Source organism: Quercus robur, chromosome 5, assembly GCF_932294415.1.
Source record: "Quercus robur chromosome 5, dhQueRobu3.1, whole genome shotgun sequence".
Lineage (NCBI taxonomy): Eukaryota > Viridiplantae > Streptophyta > Magnoliopsida > Fagales > Fagaceae > Quercus > Quercus robur.
In genome coordinates, this window is record NC_065538.1 from 59,838,011 (window position 1) to 59,854,881 (window position 16,871).

The 16,871-nt window shown below is 39.5% G+C and overlaps 2 protein-coding genes across 3 annotated transcripts; one reads left to right on the plus strand and one right to left on the minus strand.

The window, feature by feature from the left end:
* Positions 1-501: 501 nt before the first annotated feature.
* On the minus strand, positions 502-5,801 carry LOC126728462 (uncharacterized). Its single transcript, XM_050434277.1, has 4 exons — positions 5,493-5,801; positions 2,560-4,583; positions 1,428-2,451; positions 502-558 (listed from the first exon to the last, which is right to left on the minus strand). The coding sequence occupies exons 1-4, from the start codon at positions 5,799-5,801 to the stop codon at positions 502-504; spliced, it is 3,414 nt and encodes a 1,137-aa protein (XP_050290234.1).
* A 962-nt stretch (positions 5,802-6,763) lies between these two features.
* Positions 6,764-14,051, plus strand: LOC126726497 (la-related protein 6A). Of its 2 annotated transcripts, XM_050431760.1 has the most exons (12): positions 6,764-7,172; positions 7,737-7,818; positions 10,737-10,831; positions 10,936-11,007; positions 11,079-11,158; positions 11,281-11,365; positions 12,718-12,765; positions 12,864-12,929; positions 12,999-13,036; positions 13,070-13,175; positions 13,450-13,543; positions 13,635-14,051. In XM_050431760.1, exons 1-12 carry the CDS (start codon positions 6,843-6,845, stop codon positions 13,760-13,762), a joined length of 1,224 nt encoding a protein of 407 aa, XP_050287717.1. In that variant the 5' UTR covers positions 6,764-6,842; the 3' UTR covers positions 13,763-14,051. The 2 variants fall into 2 exon arrangements, with proteins under 2 accessions (XP_050287717.1, XP_050287716.1); XM_050431759.1 differs by having other exon boundaries at positions 6,766-7,172; positions 12,999-13,175.
* The last annotated feature ends 2,820 nt before the right edge of the window (positions 14,052-16,871 follow it).

Sequence of the window (16,871 nt, forward strand, 5' to 3'; positions counted from 1 at the left end):
ACTTACTTTTCTTCTGGCTGGTTTACATCCGTCCGTACTTTTTGTGCTTTGTTAATTAGTTGTTGATTTAATGCACTGTGCTCTTCTGTGAACTGACTCCTGCCATTCGACTTACGTCCGTCTAGGCGGACTCTTGTCCCTTGTTCTTTTAACGTCAGTAATTTACATCCGTCAAGGCGGAATCTTATTACTTAGTATTTTAACCATAGTATTATGGTCTTCAGTAATTTACATCCGTCAAGGCGGAATCTTATTACTTAGTCTTTTAACCATAGTATTATGGTCGTCGGTAACTTACATCCGTCAAGGCGGAATCTTATTACTTAGTCTTTTAACCATAGTATTATGGTCGTCGGTAACTTACATCCGTCAAGGCGGAATCTTGTTACTTGTCTTTTAACCATAGTATTATGGTCGTCGGTAACTTACATCCGTCAAGGCGGAATCTTGTTACTCAAGTCTTTTAGCCATAGTATTATGGTCGTCGGTAACTTACATCCGTCAAGGCGGAATCTTGTTACTTAATGATTTATAGGCCTCATGGTTGACCTGTACTGCCTGCGCAAAAACATTAAATGAATAATACTTTTATTAACTTCAATAACGAGTGCATTCGTGTGTTACATTTACTCATGGTATTTCTTTAAGTGCTCAATGTTCCAAGGACGAGGGAGTTTTCGTCCGTCCATAGTTTCCAGATGGTAACTCCCTTGCCTAGAGTAATGAACGACGCGATATGGCCCTTCCCATGTAGGGCCCAGCTTCCCTTGAGTTTGGTCTTTAGTAGCTATAGTGACTTTGCGAAGGACGAGGTCCCCTATGGCCAGACGCCTGAGTTTGACCCTCTTATTGTAATACTCGGCCATTTTCTTTTGATACTTTGTCATTCGACTGGACGCATTGTCTCTTATTTCATCCAAGCAATCCAGGTTGAACCGCAGTCCCTCGTCATTGAGTCCTTCTCTGAAAGCTCCTCGCCTGATGCTTGTTACTCCAACTTCTACTGGGATCACTGCTTCTGAGCCGTAGGTAAGCCTGAAGGGTGTCTCTCCTGTCGGGGTTCTGGCTGTAGTCCTGTATGCCCACAAGACATTAGGTAGTTCTTCGGGCCAGGCACCTTTTGCTTCGTCCAGCTTGGTTTTGATTATTTTGAGCAACGTCCTGTTTGTTACTTCCGTCTGTCCATTTGCCTGGGGGTGTCCCGGGGATGAGAAGTGATTCTTGATCCCGAGGTTCGAGCAGAACTCTCTGAAGCCTTGGCTATCGAACTGCTTCCCATTATCGGATATGATCGTCAAAGGGATCCCGAACCTGCAGATAATGTTCTTCCACACGAAGCTCCGGATCCGAGCCTCAGTGATGGTTGCTAGAGCCTCTGCTTCAACCCATTTTGTGAAATAGTCAATAGCAACTAGAAGGAATTTTACCTGACCTTTACCTTGGGGCAGAGGACCGACGATGTCGATTCCCCATTGCGCGAATGGCCATGGGGAGGATATGGTCGTCATCTTCTCTGCTGGAAGCCGTTGGACATTTCCGTACCGCTGGCATCTGCTGCATCTTCTGACGAGGTTAGCAGCATCCCCCTGCATGGTTGGCCAAAAGTACCCTGCTCTTATCACCTTGTTTACTAGGGATCTGGGGCCGGCATGGTCGCCACAGACTCCTCCGTGTACTTCTTCTAGGATGTATTTAGCCTCGTCCTCGTCGACGCACTTCAGGTAGGGCATAGAGAAGCCTCTTTTGTACAAGACGTCATTTAGGATCGTGAACCTGGCTGCTCTCTTTTTGACCTTTCTGGCTTCGTCAGTATTCTGGGGTAAGTGTCCGTCTCGGAGGAAGGATATCAAGGGCGTCATCCAGGTGTTTGTGCTCTGGGTGGTGAGTACTGCCACCTCCTCAATACTTGGGCATTTCTGAATTTCTATTGCCACGTCTGCGCTTTTCATTCCTGATTCTGACGACGCTAGTTTCGACACTTCGTCAGCTTCAATATTCTGGTTTCTTGGTATCTGGACGAAATCCACTGTGTCGAACTCCTGAATTAAAATCCTCGTCAATTTAAGGTATTTCTGCATCCTTTCCTCCTTTGCCTCATACTCTCCATTGATCTGCCCGATCACCAGCTTTGAATCACTCTGGACCAGCAAATTTTTGGCACCAAGAGCTTTTCCAAGCCTCAAGGCCGTCAATATTCCTTCATATTCGGCTTCATTATTGGTGGCTGGGAATTCCAGTTGAACTCCATACTTCATCACTTCTCCGTCGGGGGTAGTTATGACGACCCCTACTCCCCCCCTCTTTTGGGCCGACGAACCATCTGTCTGTATTGTCCATTTATCAACTTCGTCAGTAGTTCCTTCTTCGTCTGGAAGAGTGAATTCGGCGATGAAGTCAGCCAGAGCTTGTGCCTTGATGGCTACTCTTGGATGGTACTCGATGTCAAATTGGCTGAGTTCGATTGCCCATTGGACCATTCTCCCTGCTGCTTCCGGTTTGTTCATTGATTTCTTGATTGGCTGGTCCGTCATTACAAGGATAGGATTTGACTGGAAATACGGTCTGAGCTTGCGCGAGGCTACTATAAGCGCGAACGCAATCTTTTCAATTCTTGGGTACCTGAACTCAGCTCCTTGAAAGGCCTGGCTGACGTAGTACACCGGGAGTTGCTTCTTGCCTTCCTCTCTAATCAAGGCTGCGCTGACTGCCGAGGCTGATACTGCCAGGTACAAATATAGGTTCTCCCCTCCTTTGGACGGGCTCAGGAGAGGTGGACTGCTCAGATATCGCTTCAACTCTTGGAACGCTGCTTCGCACTCGTCAGTCCAAGCAAAGGCCTGCTTGAGAGTTTTGAAAAAGGGCAAGCATTTGTCTGTGGCCCTAGAGACGAACCTGTTTAGAGCTGCTATCCTTCCCGTAAGTTTTTGTACATCCTTGACGGTCTTGGGTGGAACCATGTCAATGATAGCTTGTACTTTTTCTGGATTGGCTTCTATTCCTCTCTGGGACACCATGAATCCCAGGAATTTTCCCGAGGCTACCCCAAAAACACATTTGCTAGGATTCAGCTTCATCCGGTGTTTTCTCAGGGTTGTAAAAGTCTCCTCCAGGTCGTCCAGATGAGCGAGCTCTTCCTTACTTTTGACGAGCATATCGTCTACATATACCTCCATGTTTCTGCCAATTTGTTGGTTGAACATTTTGTTTACCAACCTCTGATATGTAGCTCCAGCATTTTTCAACCCAAAAGGCATCACCTTATAACAATAGAGTCCCTGGCTGGTGATGAAGGCGGTCTTCTCCTGGTCTTCTTCAGCCATCTTTATCTGGTTGTACCCTGAAAAGGCGTCCATGAACGTCAACAACTTGTGTCCAGCGGTAGAGTCCACGAGCTGGTCTATCCTTGGTAGAGGGAAGCTGTCCTTTGGGCATGCTTTATTCAAGTCAGTGAAGTCTACACACATTCTCCACTTTCCGTTTGGTTTCTTCACCAGGACGACGTTGGCGAGCCATTCTGGGTAGTATACCTCCCAGATGAATCCAGCCGTCAAGAGTTTGGTTACCTCTTCTGCTACTGCTTGATCTCGCTCTGGAGCGAAAGTTCTTCGTCGTTGCTGAACGGGCTTCCTGTTGGCGTCCACATTCAGTCTATGCTGGATGATCTCTGGAGAAATGCCTGGCATGTCTTCGTGACTCCATGCAAAGACATCAAGATTCCCTTTAAGGAACTTTATAAGTCTCGTTCTCATCTCAGGGCTTAGCGTCGTCCCTATCCTGGTTGTCCTGTCCGCATTTCCTTCTACCAACTCCACTGCTTCCAGGGTCTCCACTCCGTCTTCCTCTTTTTCTTCTATCGTCCACGTGTGGTTCTCCTTTCTTGCCAGTACGGCCTGGTAGCACTCCCTTGCCAGGACCTGATCACCCTTCACCTCACCTACACCATCGTCTGTTGGGAATTTCACCTTCAAACAATATGTGGACGTTGCTGCCTTCCACTTGTTTAGGGTAGGCCTCCCAATGATGACATTGTAAGATGAGGGGCAATCTACAACCAGGAAATCTACTTGTTTGGTCAGCTGCAACGGGTAGGTTCCTACTGTCACCGTCAGAGTCACTATACCCCTGGGGTAGACCCTGTCTCCACTGAAACTGACCAGCGGAGAGTCAAAAGGACGGAGCCTTTTTGGATCTAACTTCAACTGCTGGAAGGCTGGGAGGTAGATGATATCCGCTGAGCTTCCGTTATCAACAAGGATCCTTCTGGTATTGAACCCTTCTATATTCAGTACTATGACCAGGGGATCGTTGTGAGGCTGTTTCACTCCCCTGGCGTCTCCTTCATTAAAGGACATATCTTGGTACGTTCGTTGGTACTTGGACGGAGGAATGGCGTGGACGCTGTTTACCTGTCTGTAGCATGCTTTTCTAAGCGATCTGAATGACCCTCCTGAGAATGGTCCTCCCGTGATCGTGTTTATCTCCCCGATCACCTTGCGTGGAGGTTGGGATGTATGGTCGTCATCCCGATTGAAGGATTCTTTTTGGGTCCTGTTGTCGTCTCTGAACTTGCTATATTCTCCTTTCTTTACAAATTTCTGCAACTTTCCTTTCCGTATTAACTCCTCTATTTGTTCCCTCAGGTCTCTGCAATCTTCTGTGTTGTGGCCGTGGTCTCTGTGGAACCGGCAATACTTGTTCTTGTCACGTACGTTGGGGGACGAGTGTAATGGCCTGGGCCATTTGAGATAATGCTCGTCCTTGATCTGCGTGAAAATCTTGTCAACAGGCATAACCAATGGAGTAAATTTTACCTGACGAGGATTTTTTTCATCCCTCCTTCTATTCCCGTCATTGTTCCGACGTTCTGGTCTGTCTCTCTTTTGCCCTCTGCGGTCGTCTTCCCGCTTGGACTTGTCTCCCAGCCTCTCGGTATCTTTTATGGCAGCTAGAGCGTCTTCCGCATTCATGTATTTTTGGGCCTTCAGGAGCATCTCAGCCATTGTCTTCGGGGGGTTTTTGGCAAGGGAGGCTACAAGATCTCTGGATTTCAACCCTGCCTTGAAGGTCGTCAGTTGCACCTTGTCATCAGCTTCGTCCACCTCCAGAGTTTCCCGGGTGAATCGCTTGACATATGACCTCAGAGTCTCCTTCTCTCCCTGTCTTATGGTGAGTAAGTAATCTACTGGTCTCCTTGGGCGTTGTCCCCCTATGAAGTGACGCAGGAAAGCACTGCTTAGCTGATCGAAGTTGTCTATGGATGAGTTTGGCAATTTAGTAAACCATTCTCTTGCTGCTCCTTTAAGAGTCGTAGGGAAGGAACGGCATAATATCTCGTCAGGTGGTTGTTGAAGGCCCAGAGTCGTCTTAAAGGTATTAAGATGATCCTGAGGGTCCTTGAGTCCGTCAAATGGTTCTAACTGAGGCAGGCGAAACTTTGACGGCACGGGGCAATCAAGTACTGCTGCAGTGAAGGGCGAATCTGTAGCCCTTACCATCTTGTCTACACTCCGGTCTGTCTTTTCCTTGATGGCGCTCCTTAGTTCGTCCATCTCTTTCCTCATTTCCCGAAGAAGATCTGAGTTTTGTTCGTCCGGAGTAGTTGGTCTCCGGGGGGTTTCCCTCTGTTGGCTATCCCCCTCTCCCTCCGTGTTACCCTTGGACCGGTTTTCTTCCTGTTGAGCTTGTTGGACCTGCTGGAGCCGCAGCTTCATTTCCTGGTTCTGCCTGGTGAGTTCCTCGATGGTGGCTGCCAGGGCTTGAACTTGCTGGGCTAAGGCCGTTGAATCTGGGTTGGATTCCATCTGGATGTGGTGAATTGATGGAAACTACGTTTTCGAATATAAATCTGAAAACTCGTTTCCCACAGACGGCGCCAAACTGATGGAACACAAATCCGTCAGTGAATGTGCAGATGGAATCACCCGTGAGATGTGAAGGTTTGCTCGTCGAGAGACACCGGTGTGGCGCCTGCCACAAAGTCTCCGATGCCAAAGTTAGGATCACAGTTAAACACAATAAAGAAATAATAGATAGTTTCAGAGTATTTTTTGCATATCTCCTCCTCTGTTGGTTGTGTGAGAGTTTTATACCTGAGCCCATAAGGGCTAGCCGTTGAGGCTGTTAATGCTTTCTTTTGTAACGCACCTGGCCAGTAATGAGACTTTTAATAGGCCTTCCAACGGTCTTCTTGGTTGATTTGGTAACTGCTCGGATCATTGATTGATCGCATTGAATAACTCTTTGCCTCGTCAGTGATGATGGCTTCCTTCGTTGTTTCTGATCACTTCGTCCTGGATGATTCTACCGTCAGTAATGTTATCTTCGTCAGTGGGATGTAGAGTCGTCATTCCCGTCATTTTTAATCAAATTATAGAGTTTTCTATATTTTTTTATTTTTACCCCAACCAAACACGCATGAATGAAAGCAAGGACTGAGTTAGCTCCTGTACTCTAGTGCAACACAATGTGAACACGTAGTAAAGTTCCATTTTTGCCACTTATATCATCATGTCGGCTCAAGCGCATCTCGAACTAACTATTACACAAAAAATTTGAAAATTTTCAAAAAAGTCGGAGGTGAGAGAAAACAATAATGACGTTTGGGGGAAATTTGAAAGATTGAAAGGAAGCGGTGCGGCTTTGTGCCAAAAGTATTTGACAAAGAAAAGACCAAAAATGACGAAATTGTCCTTACGAGGTACGGACCCATCAGTGTTGGCAATATCAATATAAAAAGGGGTCAGAGACGTAGAGGCAGAGAGGACAGGGCAGGAGAAAGAAAGGCAGTTTTTTTTTTTTTTTTTTTTAAAGAACGCCTTTCTTTGCTCCCTTCCTCCTCCTCAATGGAAGGCCTCGAGGTCGAGGGTCCCGCCTCCGCCTCCGCTGCCCAGACGGGCCCACCTGAATCACACGATCTTGATCTTGACTACTCTTCACCCGTCGGATCTCCGGACCACGAACACCACCACCACCACGATGACGTGCTTCCCGAGATTCACGCACTGCCGTCCGATGACGATCATGATCATGATCACGATCACGATCACGATCCCGATCAAGATCACGATCACGGTCCAGAGCACGAGCATGAGCAAGAGCAAGAGCAAGTTCAAGGTCCCCCCGGTGGGCCCGCCGTCCTCACCGATGATCTCAAGCATAAGATTATCAAGCAGGCAAGATAACCTTTCTATCTCTCTCTATCTACACGCCCTTATTTATGAGGAAAAAAAAAGAGGTTTTTGATCTAAGAAATCAAGTCGATTTGACTTGACCTAGGAGTGTAGAACTCGACTCTCTGGGCGGCAGGGAATAGATAGTTTTTTTTTTTTTGTTTTTTTTTTTTTTTCTGTCATTATTATAAGCTTTACGTTTTGTTTGGTTGTCTAGAAAATGCTGGGAAAATAATTGAAGGAAATACGAAAGTTGTTATTTTTAGCAATATTTGATATGTGAAGTGCCATTGAAACCTTTGGTAAATTAAATGAATGCATGTTTGTACTCATAACCGTGCAATATGGGAAGTCCTTGAAAGTTGAAACATTTAGATGGCACCTACAACCCCCATAAGAATGGAGTGGTGTGTGAGGTTAGGGGTTCAAGATTTGTCAAGATTGATACTTGTCATTTATTACCAATGCAAAAGTAGTCGCTTGGGATTTTTTTGTTAGTTCTATTGATCCAAAGTTTAGGTGTTATGTATGTCCTCAAGTACCATGGAATTCTTTTATGTTTTTCAGGCAGAGTATTACTTTAGCGATGAAAATTTGCCAAACGACAAGTATATGATGAGCTTGGTGAAGAAGAATAAAGAGGGGTTTGGTAAGTCTCCAAACTTTCGTAATTTGATTTAGCTCTATGTTGATGGTGCCATAAATTATGCCGACATTCCACATTACAAACACATGAATAGATGTTGACGGACATAAATTTAACTCACGTGTTTTTTTTAAAAATCTATTGAAATAAATCTTTCATGTTCTATAACATTAGCCACAAACACAGGGCCGCTGGATTCAATCTTTTTCAGCCCTTAGCACAACCATTTTTGATATAAGACTTTAATGCTAAATCAACATTGTCTCATTCCCGCATATTATTCTATTTCTATCAGTATTATTTAAGGAAAACATTTCATAATTAGAAAGACAAGAATAGGGATCATGAAAATGATGAGTAAAGCAGGTACTTCTGACAGGTTGCCCTGCCTGGGTGTTTTCCTGGTGTAGCAAGTTCTTGCTGTGCCGAGCATCTAGGATTGGTCTGAATGACAACGCACCTAACTGCATACTGATTCCTTCTCTATTCTTATAAGTCTTTTTGCCGGGAGCAGTTTTTGGTTTTGGCTGCACCCAGCTTCTAGGAATAGTCTTAATGACTATCCCTGCCTGGTTTAGTTTGTCCTAAATACATTTCTACTTTGGATAGGCAAAATACATTTAATTTTCAAAAATCATTCTTGGTCCATGAGTCCTGGTTTCCCTTAATTATTATGTTTGGGGTTGGAACAAAGTCAAGAGCCTTGTAGCTCAATTGGCATCTCTTGATGTTTCCAATGAAGATGTCCAGGGATCAAAACCCCTTAATTATAAAAAAAGAAGGAAGTCAAACGTGTCAATCTGAATTCCTTAATTGTGCCCTTGTTAAAATGTTGGCTTTTCTCAAAGAGGAAACCAGGTATGTTAAATTATAATATTCTTTGGTCCTTGGATTATATTGTTTCAAATTGGACGCAGAGGTTGGACTCTCAGAAGTTCTCGTTTGTGGTTGGCTATATTATAAAATACATTCTTGGTCAATCCTTTAAAAAAATGAATACTTTATTCTGCAACGTTCATTCAAATCCTTTGACTGTGTCCTGCCCCTTGTTGCAGTAGTATCCATCCAAATCCTTTGATGGTGTCTCACGCACATCAGCACATGTCCATTTGTATTTTGGAAATAAAGCAATTGCAAGTAAACCTATGAGAGTTAGAGTTTTGATTTGAAAAGTTGATGTACATTTCAGTGGGTTCTTTTAATGATTGATTAATTTTACTAAAGAATAGAAGCTTCCCTCATTTACACAAGATTTATACATAAAAGACTCCAAATAAATTTAGATGAATGAAAGTTACAATCTAAAGGAGTAAGAATCTTAAACATTGATTTTAACTAGATAACCTAGACTTCACACCCTCAAATGTGTGATGAATCCTCTCCTTCCACAAAAGTCCAAAAAAAGGCATAAAGGGGCTAGATTCCAAATGAAGGAAGAATACCAAGCCAATTCCTCGAACCAGAATATAGCTCAACGAAACTCTTTCCATGAAAATGTAATTTCCTGAACCTCTTAAATTTTCATGATTTGAATGAACATCAAATTTGCCATCACTATAGAACCCCCACCTCATGGGATTAGGACTCCCATTGTTTAGGATATCAGAATACAATATATCAAATTTAGAATCAACTAAATCTTTTTCTAATAATTAAAGTAAAAAATAAATCTGATATTTCTTGGGCTTGTCTTTTGTTCTGAAACTCCAAATAAGAGATAGCTGAGGCGTCCTTGTCAGCTGCAATGATATGCGACTTCAGGTAGATCACTTTCAATGATTGGTTTCCATACCATATATCAATCCAAAGCCTGATCCAATTGTCATCCCCTAGCACTTGCTTTACATACTGCAAATCTATCCCAACTTCCACTAGTACTCTTCCATATACTACATCCATGGGTACTTCTTACCCTTATCAACCATCAACCCCAATCCTCCCCATATTTCAAGCCAATGATCCATTTATACAAATGAGAAGATTCCTCCGATAATGTCATAGCCATTTGTCCAACACGGCTATATTAAAAGTGCCATGGCTATTTCTTGGGATATGATGCTTGTCAGCCTTTATTGCTGGATTTTAAGTGATAGAGGGGATAGGACCTAACATGTCTTAGGCAGGGTGCAGCCTCGCAGGGGTGAATGTGTGTGCCTTATTAATTGATATGGTGGTTTGAAGGATTGATTACGGGTTTGATGGCAGTACTTACAAATAGTAAGTAAAAGAATGTTGAATGGCATGAGTAGCGCATAATGTTGAATCCATATGTCCACTTTCCTGAAACAACTTCTAACTATGCTTGAACTTGCTGACCCTTTCCTTTACCACTTCTGACTCAAGGGACCTTAACTTTTATGATGGCTGGAATTTGGAAGCACCGATGCAGTCACCACATTTTTTTTTCTTTTGATAGATCACCACTCATTTATTGCCAACATAGGAGCCGTCTCTCTCTCTCTCTCCCTCTCCCTGTGTCTGTCCTTTTTTGTGCATCTGGGTATTTGCAAACTTCAATCACCATGTTCCAGTCAACCTGTTTTCCTCTTGCTAGGGAAGAAACTTAACATATTGATGGAGAAGATTTTGCTCCTATGGTTTTATTGAATTTTTCAGGGGGCAGTTATGCCCAAAGAGTAATTCTAAACCTTTTTGTATTTATGTCTATTTGAATCTATGTGTTTGTCATGCATATACACAAGGATATGCAAATAGAGAGTAGTAATAATAATTATCTTCTTATCTTTGTTGCAATTGGGTTGCAACCTTAACCTTGAGTTTATATTTTATGGGTTAATCCCCCCCCCCCCCCCCCCCCCCCAAAACAAAAAAAAAAATCTAAATTTAGAATCTTTTATATATATATATATATATATTTTTGGGAAATAAATGACACTTATTTTATCATATTTTCCTCGCAGTTCCTATTGCAGTTATAGGTTCTTTTAGGAAAATGAAGAAGCTCACCCGTGACTATAAATTGATAGCAGCTGCACTAAGGGAGTCTTCATTCCTTGTAATCTTCTTCTTTTCTTTACCTTCTTCTTTCCCTTTTTAGTGACTTTGGAGTGCTCAACATGGTAAAAGTCATATTCAAGATCTATTACATAACAACTGCAGGTTGTGAATCCAAATGGAAAGAGGGTGAAACGACTTCATCCTCTTCAGTTAACTGAGCCTAGGGATCCAAAGGTACCACTTTTGACGGCATTGATATTTTTCACTCAGATGTAATTTTGTAGAATCTAATTTGTGGACCCTAGTTATACACTGTTTTGGTAGAAAATTTACCTGAGGATCATTCTATGGAGAACATTCAGAGGATATTTGGTGGAGCTGGAAAGTATGATTTTTTCCTCATTTATGTTTTCATGTGGTCAAGTTGCTCTTCATTTGTTTTTTCGTGTTGTCATAGTGGTGCCTTATGCTTTATGCTGATTGTAGAATTTCATTTTTAATTTTCAGGGTAAAGAATATATGTTTTCGTGATCCCCATGCAGTAGAAGAGTCAATGAAAGGCTGCAAGCCTGATATGCTGATCAGTAGTAAGGTGTGCAACTGGAAAGGATTGACTTTGTTGTTTTATTATTTTTTTTTTCAAAAAATATTCTTTAGCATTGTTAATGCTGAATTTTGAGATACTTGGAGATATGAACAAAATTTCTCTCTAAACTAGTTTGGAGAGACTCTTCAAACTTTTCATATATCTCTTTTTGGGTGTGAAATTTGAAAATCTAACCATTGAATTTCATATTCTTTATGTTCTTAACATGCATATCAAATTTCGTTCAAATCAGATGTTATTTACTATTTAATCAATAAACTTATTTTTTATACACTATTTTAGATCACAAAAACTTGAAATTTTAACATTTGTTTGATATATCTCTTTTTGGGTGTGAAATTTGAAAATCTAACCATTGAATTTCATGTTCTTTATGTTCTTAACATGCATATCAAATTTCGTTCAAATCAGATGTTGTTTACTATTTAATCAATAAACTTATTTTTTATACACTATTTTAGATCACAAAAACTTGAAATCTTAACATTTGTTTGATGATATAGCAATTGATTTTTGGTCTTCTTGAAATTTTGCAAGCATGAAGGATATGATAAGAACATGCAATTTAACAGTTAGATTTTCAAAATTTACATTCAATATAAAAATATATGAGGAGTTTGTAGGGTTTCTCTCCAAACTAGTTTGGAGAGAACCTTTTTTCTTTATATGAGAATCTTTGAGACCTATGTGGAGGTGAACTACTAGTGCTATGTCCTGTTTTTGTTTATTTGTGCTTTAGATGGAATGGTTTATATGAAATGCCATGTGCATGCTACCAGATGTTAGAGCCTTGGTGTGTGTGTATTATTTCTTGATTTGTGCCCCCATAGTACATCCCCAATGTATTGAGGTTGGCTTTTTTATTAATAATATCTTACATTACCTATCAATATATATATATATATATATATAATTTCTTAGAGGTCTCTTGAAATAATGCTTTCACTTGGAGCTTGAATAGTTGAATATGTTAGAATCTGTACCAAAGTTGTAAGTTTTCTTGTACTAGGAGCCTTGTATAAATGATTGCAATCACTTGTTCTTGGCTACTTTCATTTTCAGGAAATAACTTGCTCTTGCTACTTTTGTGTTCATCTCTTTGTTGACCTTATTTATGCTTCTGTTTTTTCTTCTCTGGGTGAAAATGGAATGCTATGCATGTAAGTTGTCCACAACATGTAGGCCTAGTGTGAGATGCTTGCTTTTTCTAATATTTATTTGAGGAGGATTCCAGCTTTCTGGGTTTTTCAAGTTGCTGGAAATATTTTGCGCGTGTAGTTTTGATTGTATTATTTTGATTGGAAGATTTTTAAAAGGTTTCTTATTTTTGAATGTAGTTACATGCTCTTGTGGAGTATGAGACTGTGGCAGCTGCTGAGAAAGCTGTGAGTATCAAGTCCTCTTTTAAATATTTTGGCAATTTGGTTGTGTTGTTTGGATAACTAATATTATAGGCTTGGTACTTTCCTGGTAATTGGATCAGGTGGCTACTTTGAATGATGAACAGGACTGGAGAAATGGCATGCGGGTCAAGCCTCTTAATAGAGTGGTAATTCATGTGACCTTGCATCTCTAATTTTGACAAAAATAGGTACTTGTGTTAATTTCTCTGCTTTAGGGAAAGTATGGGCAGAGAAGACAACCATGGAGGGGATCGGGATCTGATTCTGAGAGGAATAATACTAGCCGGGGATCTGATTCTGAGAGGAATAGTACTAGCCGGGGATCTGATCATGCAGGAGATGAGGAAAATCATAACTTGAGTGAGCATCATGATGATATACCTGATGAAGAGGTCAGTAGTGTTACTATTTTTTAAAGGATACATATATCAGCATTTTATTTAACGCCTTTGATATATTCTCCTTTCAAATTTGTGTATCAGAGCATTTTGTTGTTTGAGTTGTATCAGTGTATTATACATTACTAACTTCTACAGTAGCCCTAGTATAAGACACTGAAATGTTATTGAAATTAGTTTTTTGTTTTCTTACACCAGACTTTGTTGTCGTAGAATGAAATAGAAGAATGCCCTGCATATTCAATTACGTTTTATGTCTTCATTTTAGGATGGGGAGCATCTATCCAAGGAGAAAAATGGGCATAAAGGTCGAAATCAAGGCAGACCTAGAAGGCAGAATTATCGTGGCAACAATGGGCTAGGTATCAGACAAAACTGCCGCTTCTTGTGCCTTTCCTTTTTTGTTGATAGTTACATTTAATTTAACCCAGACATTGATACTGTTACCCTTAGGTCATGGAAGAACTTCATCAACTCATCCCATTGAAGCCTCAAAGCCACCTCCTGGGCCAAGAATGCCTGATGGAACTAGGGGATTCACAATGGGGCGTGGTCGGCCTCCCATTTCCAATCAAAGTTAGCAAGTGTTTTGAATCTTTGATCACCAGATGGAGAGTAATTCTTGCACTTGATGCTCTTTCCAAATATCTTTTGGTGATCTGGGAGTCAGAAGTGGGTATATCCATGATGGATTATATCTGAACCACTTGGATTTACAAATTGTCATCATAATTACTTCTGATTCTATTGTTACACTAATGCTTGTTAGATTTGCTTGTAACATTGTGATTAAAAAAAAAAAAAATACGACCGCAGTCAGTATTCAGCCGTGGTCACTCCTTGGAGACGGCGTGGATGTCTTAAGTTTCATCTTTGCCAAAAATGTTTATAAGTTTTTTCTCAAAGCCAACAAAGGACAGTGAGTTGGAAGTGATGGCACACCTCTGGTCAAGTGTGCACTACTTGTGAATTAAAATCAATAGGAGCTGACTGCGATTCACCTAACCTTCTGTAAGTTTTTGGAGAGTTACTCAAAAGTTGAATCTGTCTGTGTTCTTTTGTACATGAGTCAGTCACAAGCAAATCTCCCTAAGAGTATTCACATAAGTATTTATAAAATAGAATAAGCTCCACATTTTGCCCAATCAACCCGGAAACCTCTTATATCAATCTATGTATAATGTTATAAAATCCATTTACAACTATAACAACCATGTAATTTACCTTGGTACTATTTATTTTGCATTTAATTTTTTATTTTTTTTTATTTTTTTTTTACGTATGGAGAATGAAAGAAGGGAAAATAGATAGTTGTTATTATTTGTAAAGAGAGATACAACTAAAAAAAATAATTTTTTTTTTTTATATTTTAATAAAAGAGAGTTTGAAATTGAGGGTGCATTTTTTTGCTTTAAGGAAACTCATGTATTCCTTGGCAATTTTTGTTTGTTTCACATTGGAAAATCCTTTTATTGTAGGTGCATTTTTTGCTTCAAGGAAACTCATGTATTCCTTGACAATTTTTGCTTGTCCCACATTGGAAAGATATCTTTCCTCTCTCTACCTTATAAGGGATGAACCAATGGAGTAAAAAGTACCATGTGAGAAAGATATCTTTCCTCTTACTCCATTATTTCATCCCTAATAAGGTAGAGAGAGGAAAGATATCTTTTTAAAATGGAACAAGCAAAAATTGCCAAGGAGTACATGAGTTCCTTGAAGCAAAAAATGCACCTACAGGAATAGATAATTTAGTGATGGTATTTTTTAAAAATGATTAAATAAAATAAAAGTAGATTTTTATATTAAAATAAACATGAATTTTTGCTGGAGTTGATTTAAATGCTTTAAAATTTTACAATTTAATGGTCACAAGACAATTTTTATATCCTTATGATGCCATTCAACCAACTAGCAAGTCCTTAGCAACACATGATGGCTATGGGATGGGATCAAATTCTTTTTGGCGCACGAGTGGCTGCATTCTGTTTTTTTTTTTTTTTGGTTAACGTCTGCATTCTCTTTCATTGATTCTATCCTATTCCTTTCTATTATTCTTTTTTCTTTATTTCCTTATCATAAACTTATCTTTATATATATAGATCGGGGATTTTTATTTTAATAGATGAATTTGATATAAGTTTCATTCTAAATGATATGTTAACTATATGTTAAGAAGCATGTAATACAGGGTTTCCCGATGTAAATGACTTTTTTGTAAAATTACCATCGAGCTAGAATCTTTTCGTATTGTATGTGCTTCTGTACGATGCAATTGAAGCGAAATTGTAATGAAAGTTGAGTTAATTAAGATTAATATGTATTTTTTAAAAGTTCCTCTCAAGTAATACAACATATTTGGGTGGTGATGGTTTGTTTGTTTTTTTTGGGACGCGTGTCTGATACTGTTCATTGTTCATGAACAGTGTTCTAGGCTTATGAACAGTGTCAAATGTGTGAATGGTAACTTTATTATTATTTTATTATTATTTTCAGTTTTCAGCAAAATAAACTGTATCCAAATGAACGTCAAGTTTTTTCAATGATTTAACCCATGGATAGGAAGGTCCTTTGCCTTCTATTCTTTTTTTTTGAGAAGTTTTTTCAATGATTTAACCCATGGATAGGAAGGTCCTTTGCCTTCTATTCTTTATTTTTTTGAGAAAGATTTGCCTTCTATTCTTGATTACATATTGTCCCATCCTACGTTTTTTCCTCAATATGAACAGGTATACACTATATAGCTCTCTGCCCGTTATGGGCACACAAAATAAAATTAAAAGAGTTGGACTCATCATTTAACTAAAAAAGTCAATGTCAATAATCTTATAACTTAATTGGTTAATATCTTTTGATGTTTTTAAAATATTTAGAATTCAAATTCTCTATCCTGTTAAGCCTATAGGCTATAAGTAAGGCTTGACTTCAGTGTACTAAAAATAAACTAAGGTGAATCTAACATTGTTGGAAAAATAGCATGGAGTGAATAAGAAATTGGTGTTTTCTATTTTCATTGAAAATGTTATAAAAAGTGGTTAAAATCCTAAGTTCCACATAGGAAAGGAAAAAGATAATATATGAGTTTATATGCTCATGAGTTGGACATTAGATTAGGCTTTTGGCATATAGGCCTACTTGTCCAAATAATAATATTTTATTATTTTGGTATATTTTTGTGCATTTCATTTTGTGTCAAAAAGAGAGAAAGAGACATTGAGTAGTTCGCAGAACAAACGTTCGTGAGTCTCAAAGCACCACAGTGATTGTGTGATGGGCGAAATCTGCTTTAAGGATATTGTGTCAAATACAAGACTTAATTTAAATCATTCATCTTTCACGCATTTAGTCTGTGAATTTTTAATTATTTGCAGATTTCTTCTTATATATATTCAGTATTTGTTTATTGCTTTTGTCTATCACATCTATTTGTGTTATTACTTATATTTAGATTTGTATGTTATTCATTTTGTTTTATCACAAAAGTAAATTGTTGAAATATATCCAACCATGTTAAAGCAGATCTTATATATTTTAATTTATTTTTTGATTTACGGTGAAAGGAATTTTGTGTTGGTTGTAAAACACTAAATCGGCAATTGTTTATATAGTCTGTTCAAAAGTTGGCAAAACCGAGTTTGTGTTTATCGTATATCGTGTATATCTATCTACCTGTTTATTTTATAAAGTTAA

Coding starts and splice junctions, on each gene's coding strand:
- LOC126728462 (XM_050434277.1), bottom strand. CDS start 5,801: ATGGAATCCAACCCAGATTCAACGGCCTTAGCCCAGCAAGTTCAAGCC. Junction 2,452..2,559: donor GCCTCGCGCAAGCTCAGACC/GTATTTCCAGTC, acceptor AATCGAACTCAG/CCAATTTGACATCGAGTACC. Junction 559..1,427: donor TGCCCCAAGGTAAAGGTCAG/GTAAAATTCCTT, acceptor GTTTTTGCGCAG/GCAGTACAGGTCAACCATGA.
- LOC126726497 (XM_050431759.1), top strand. CDS start 6,843: ATGGAAGGCCTCGAGGTCGAGGGTCCCGCCTCCGCCTCCGCTGCCCAG. Junction 10,832..10,935: donor TAAGGGAGTCTTCATTCCTT/GTAATCTTCTTC, acceptor TAACAACTGCAG/GTTGTGAATCCAAATGGAAA. Junction 11,159..11,280: donor ATATTTGGTGGAGCTGGAAA/GTATGATTTTTT, acceptor TTTAATTTTCAG/GGTAAAGAATATATGTTTTC.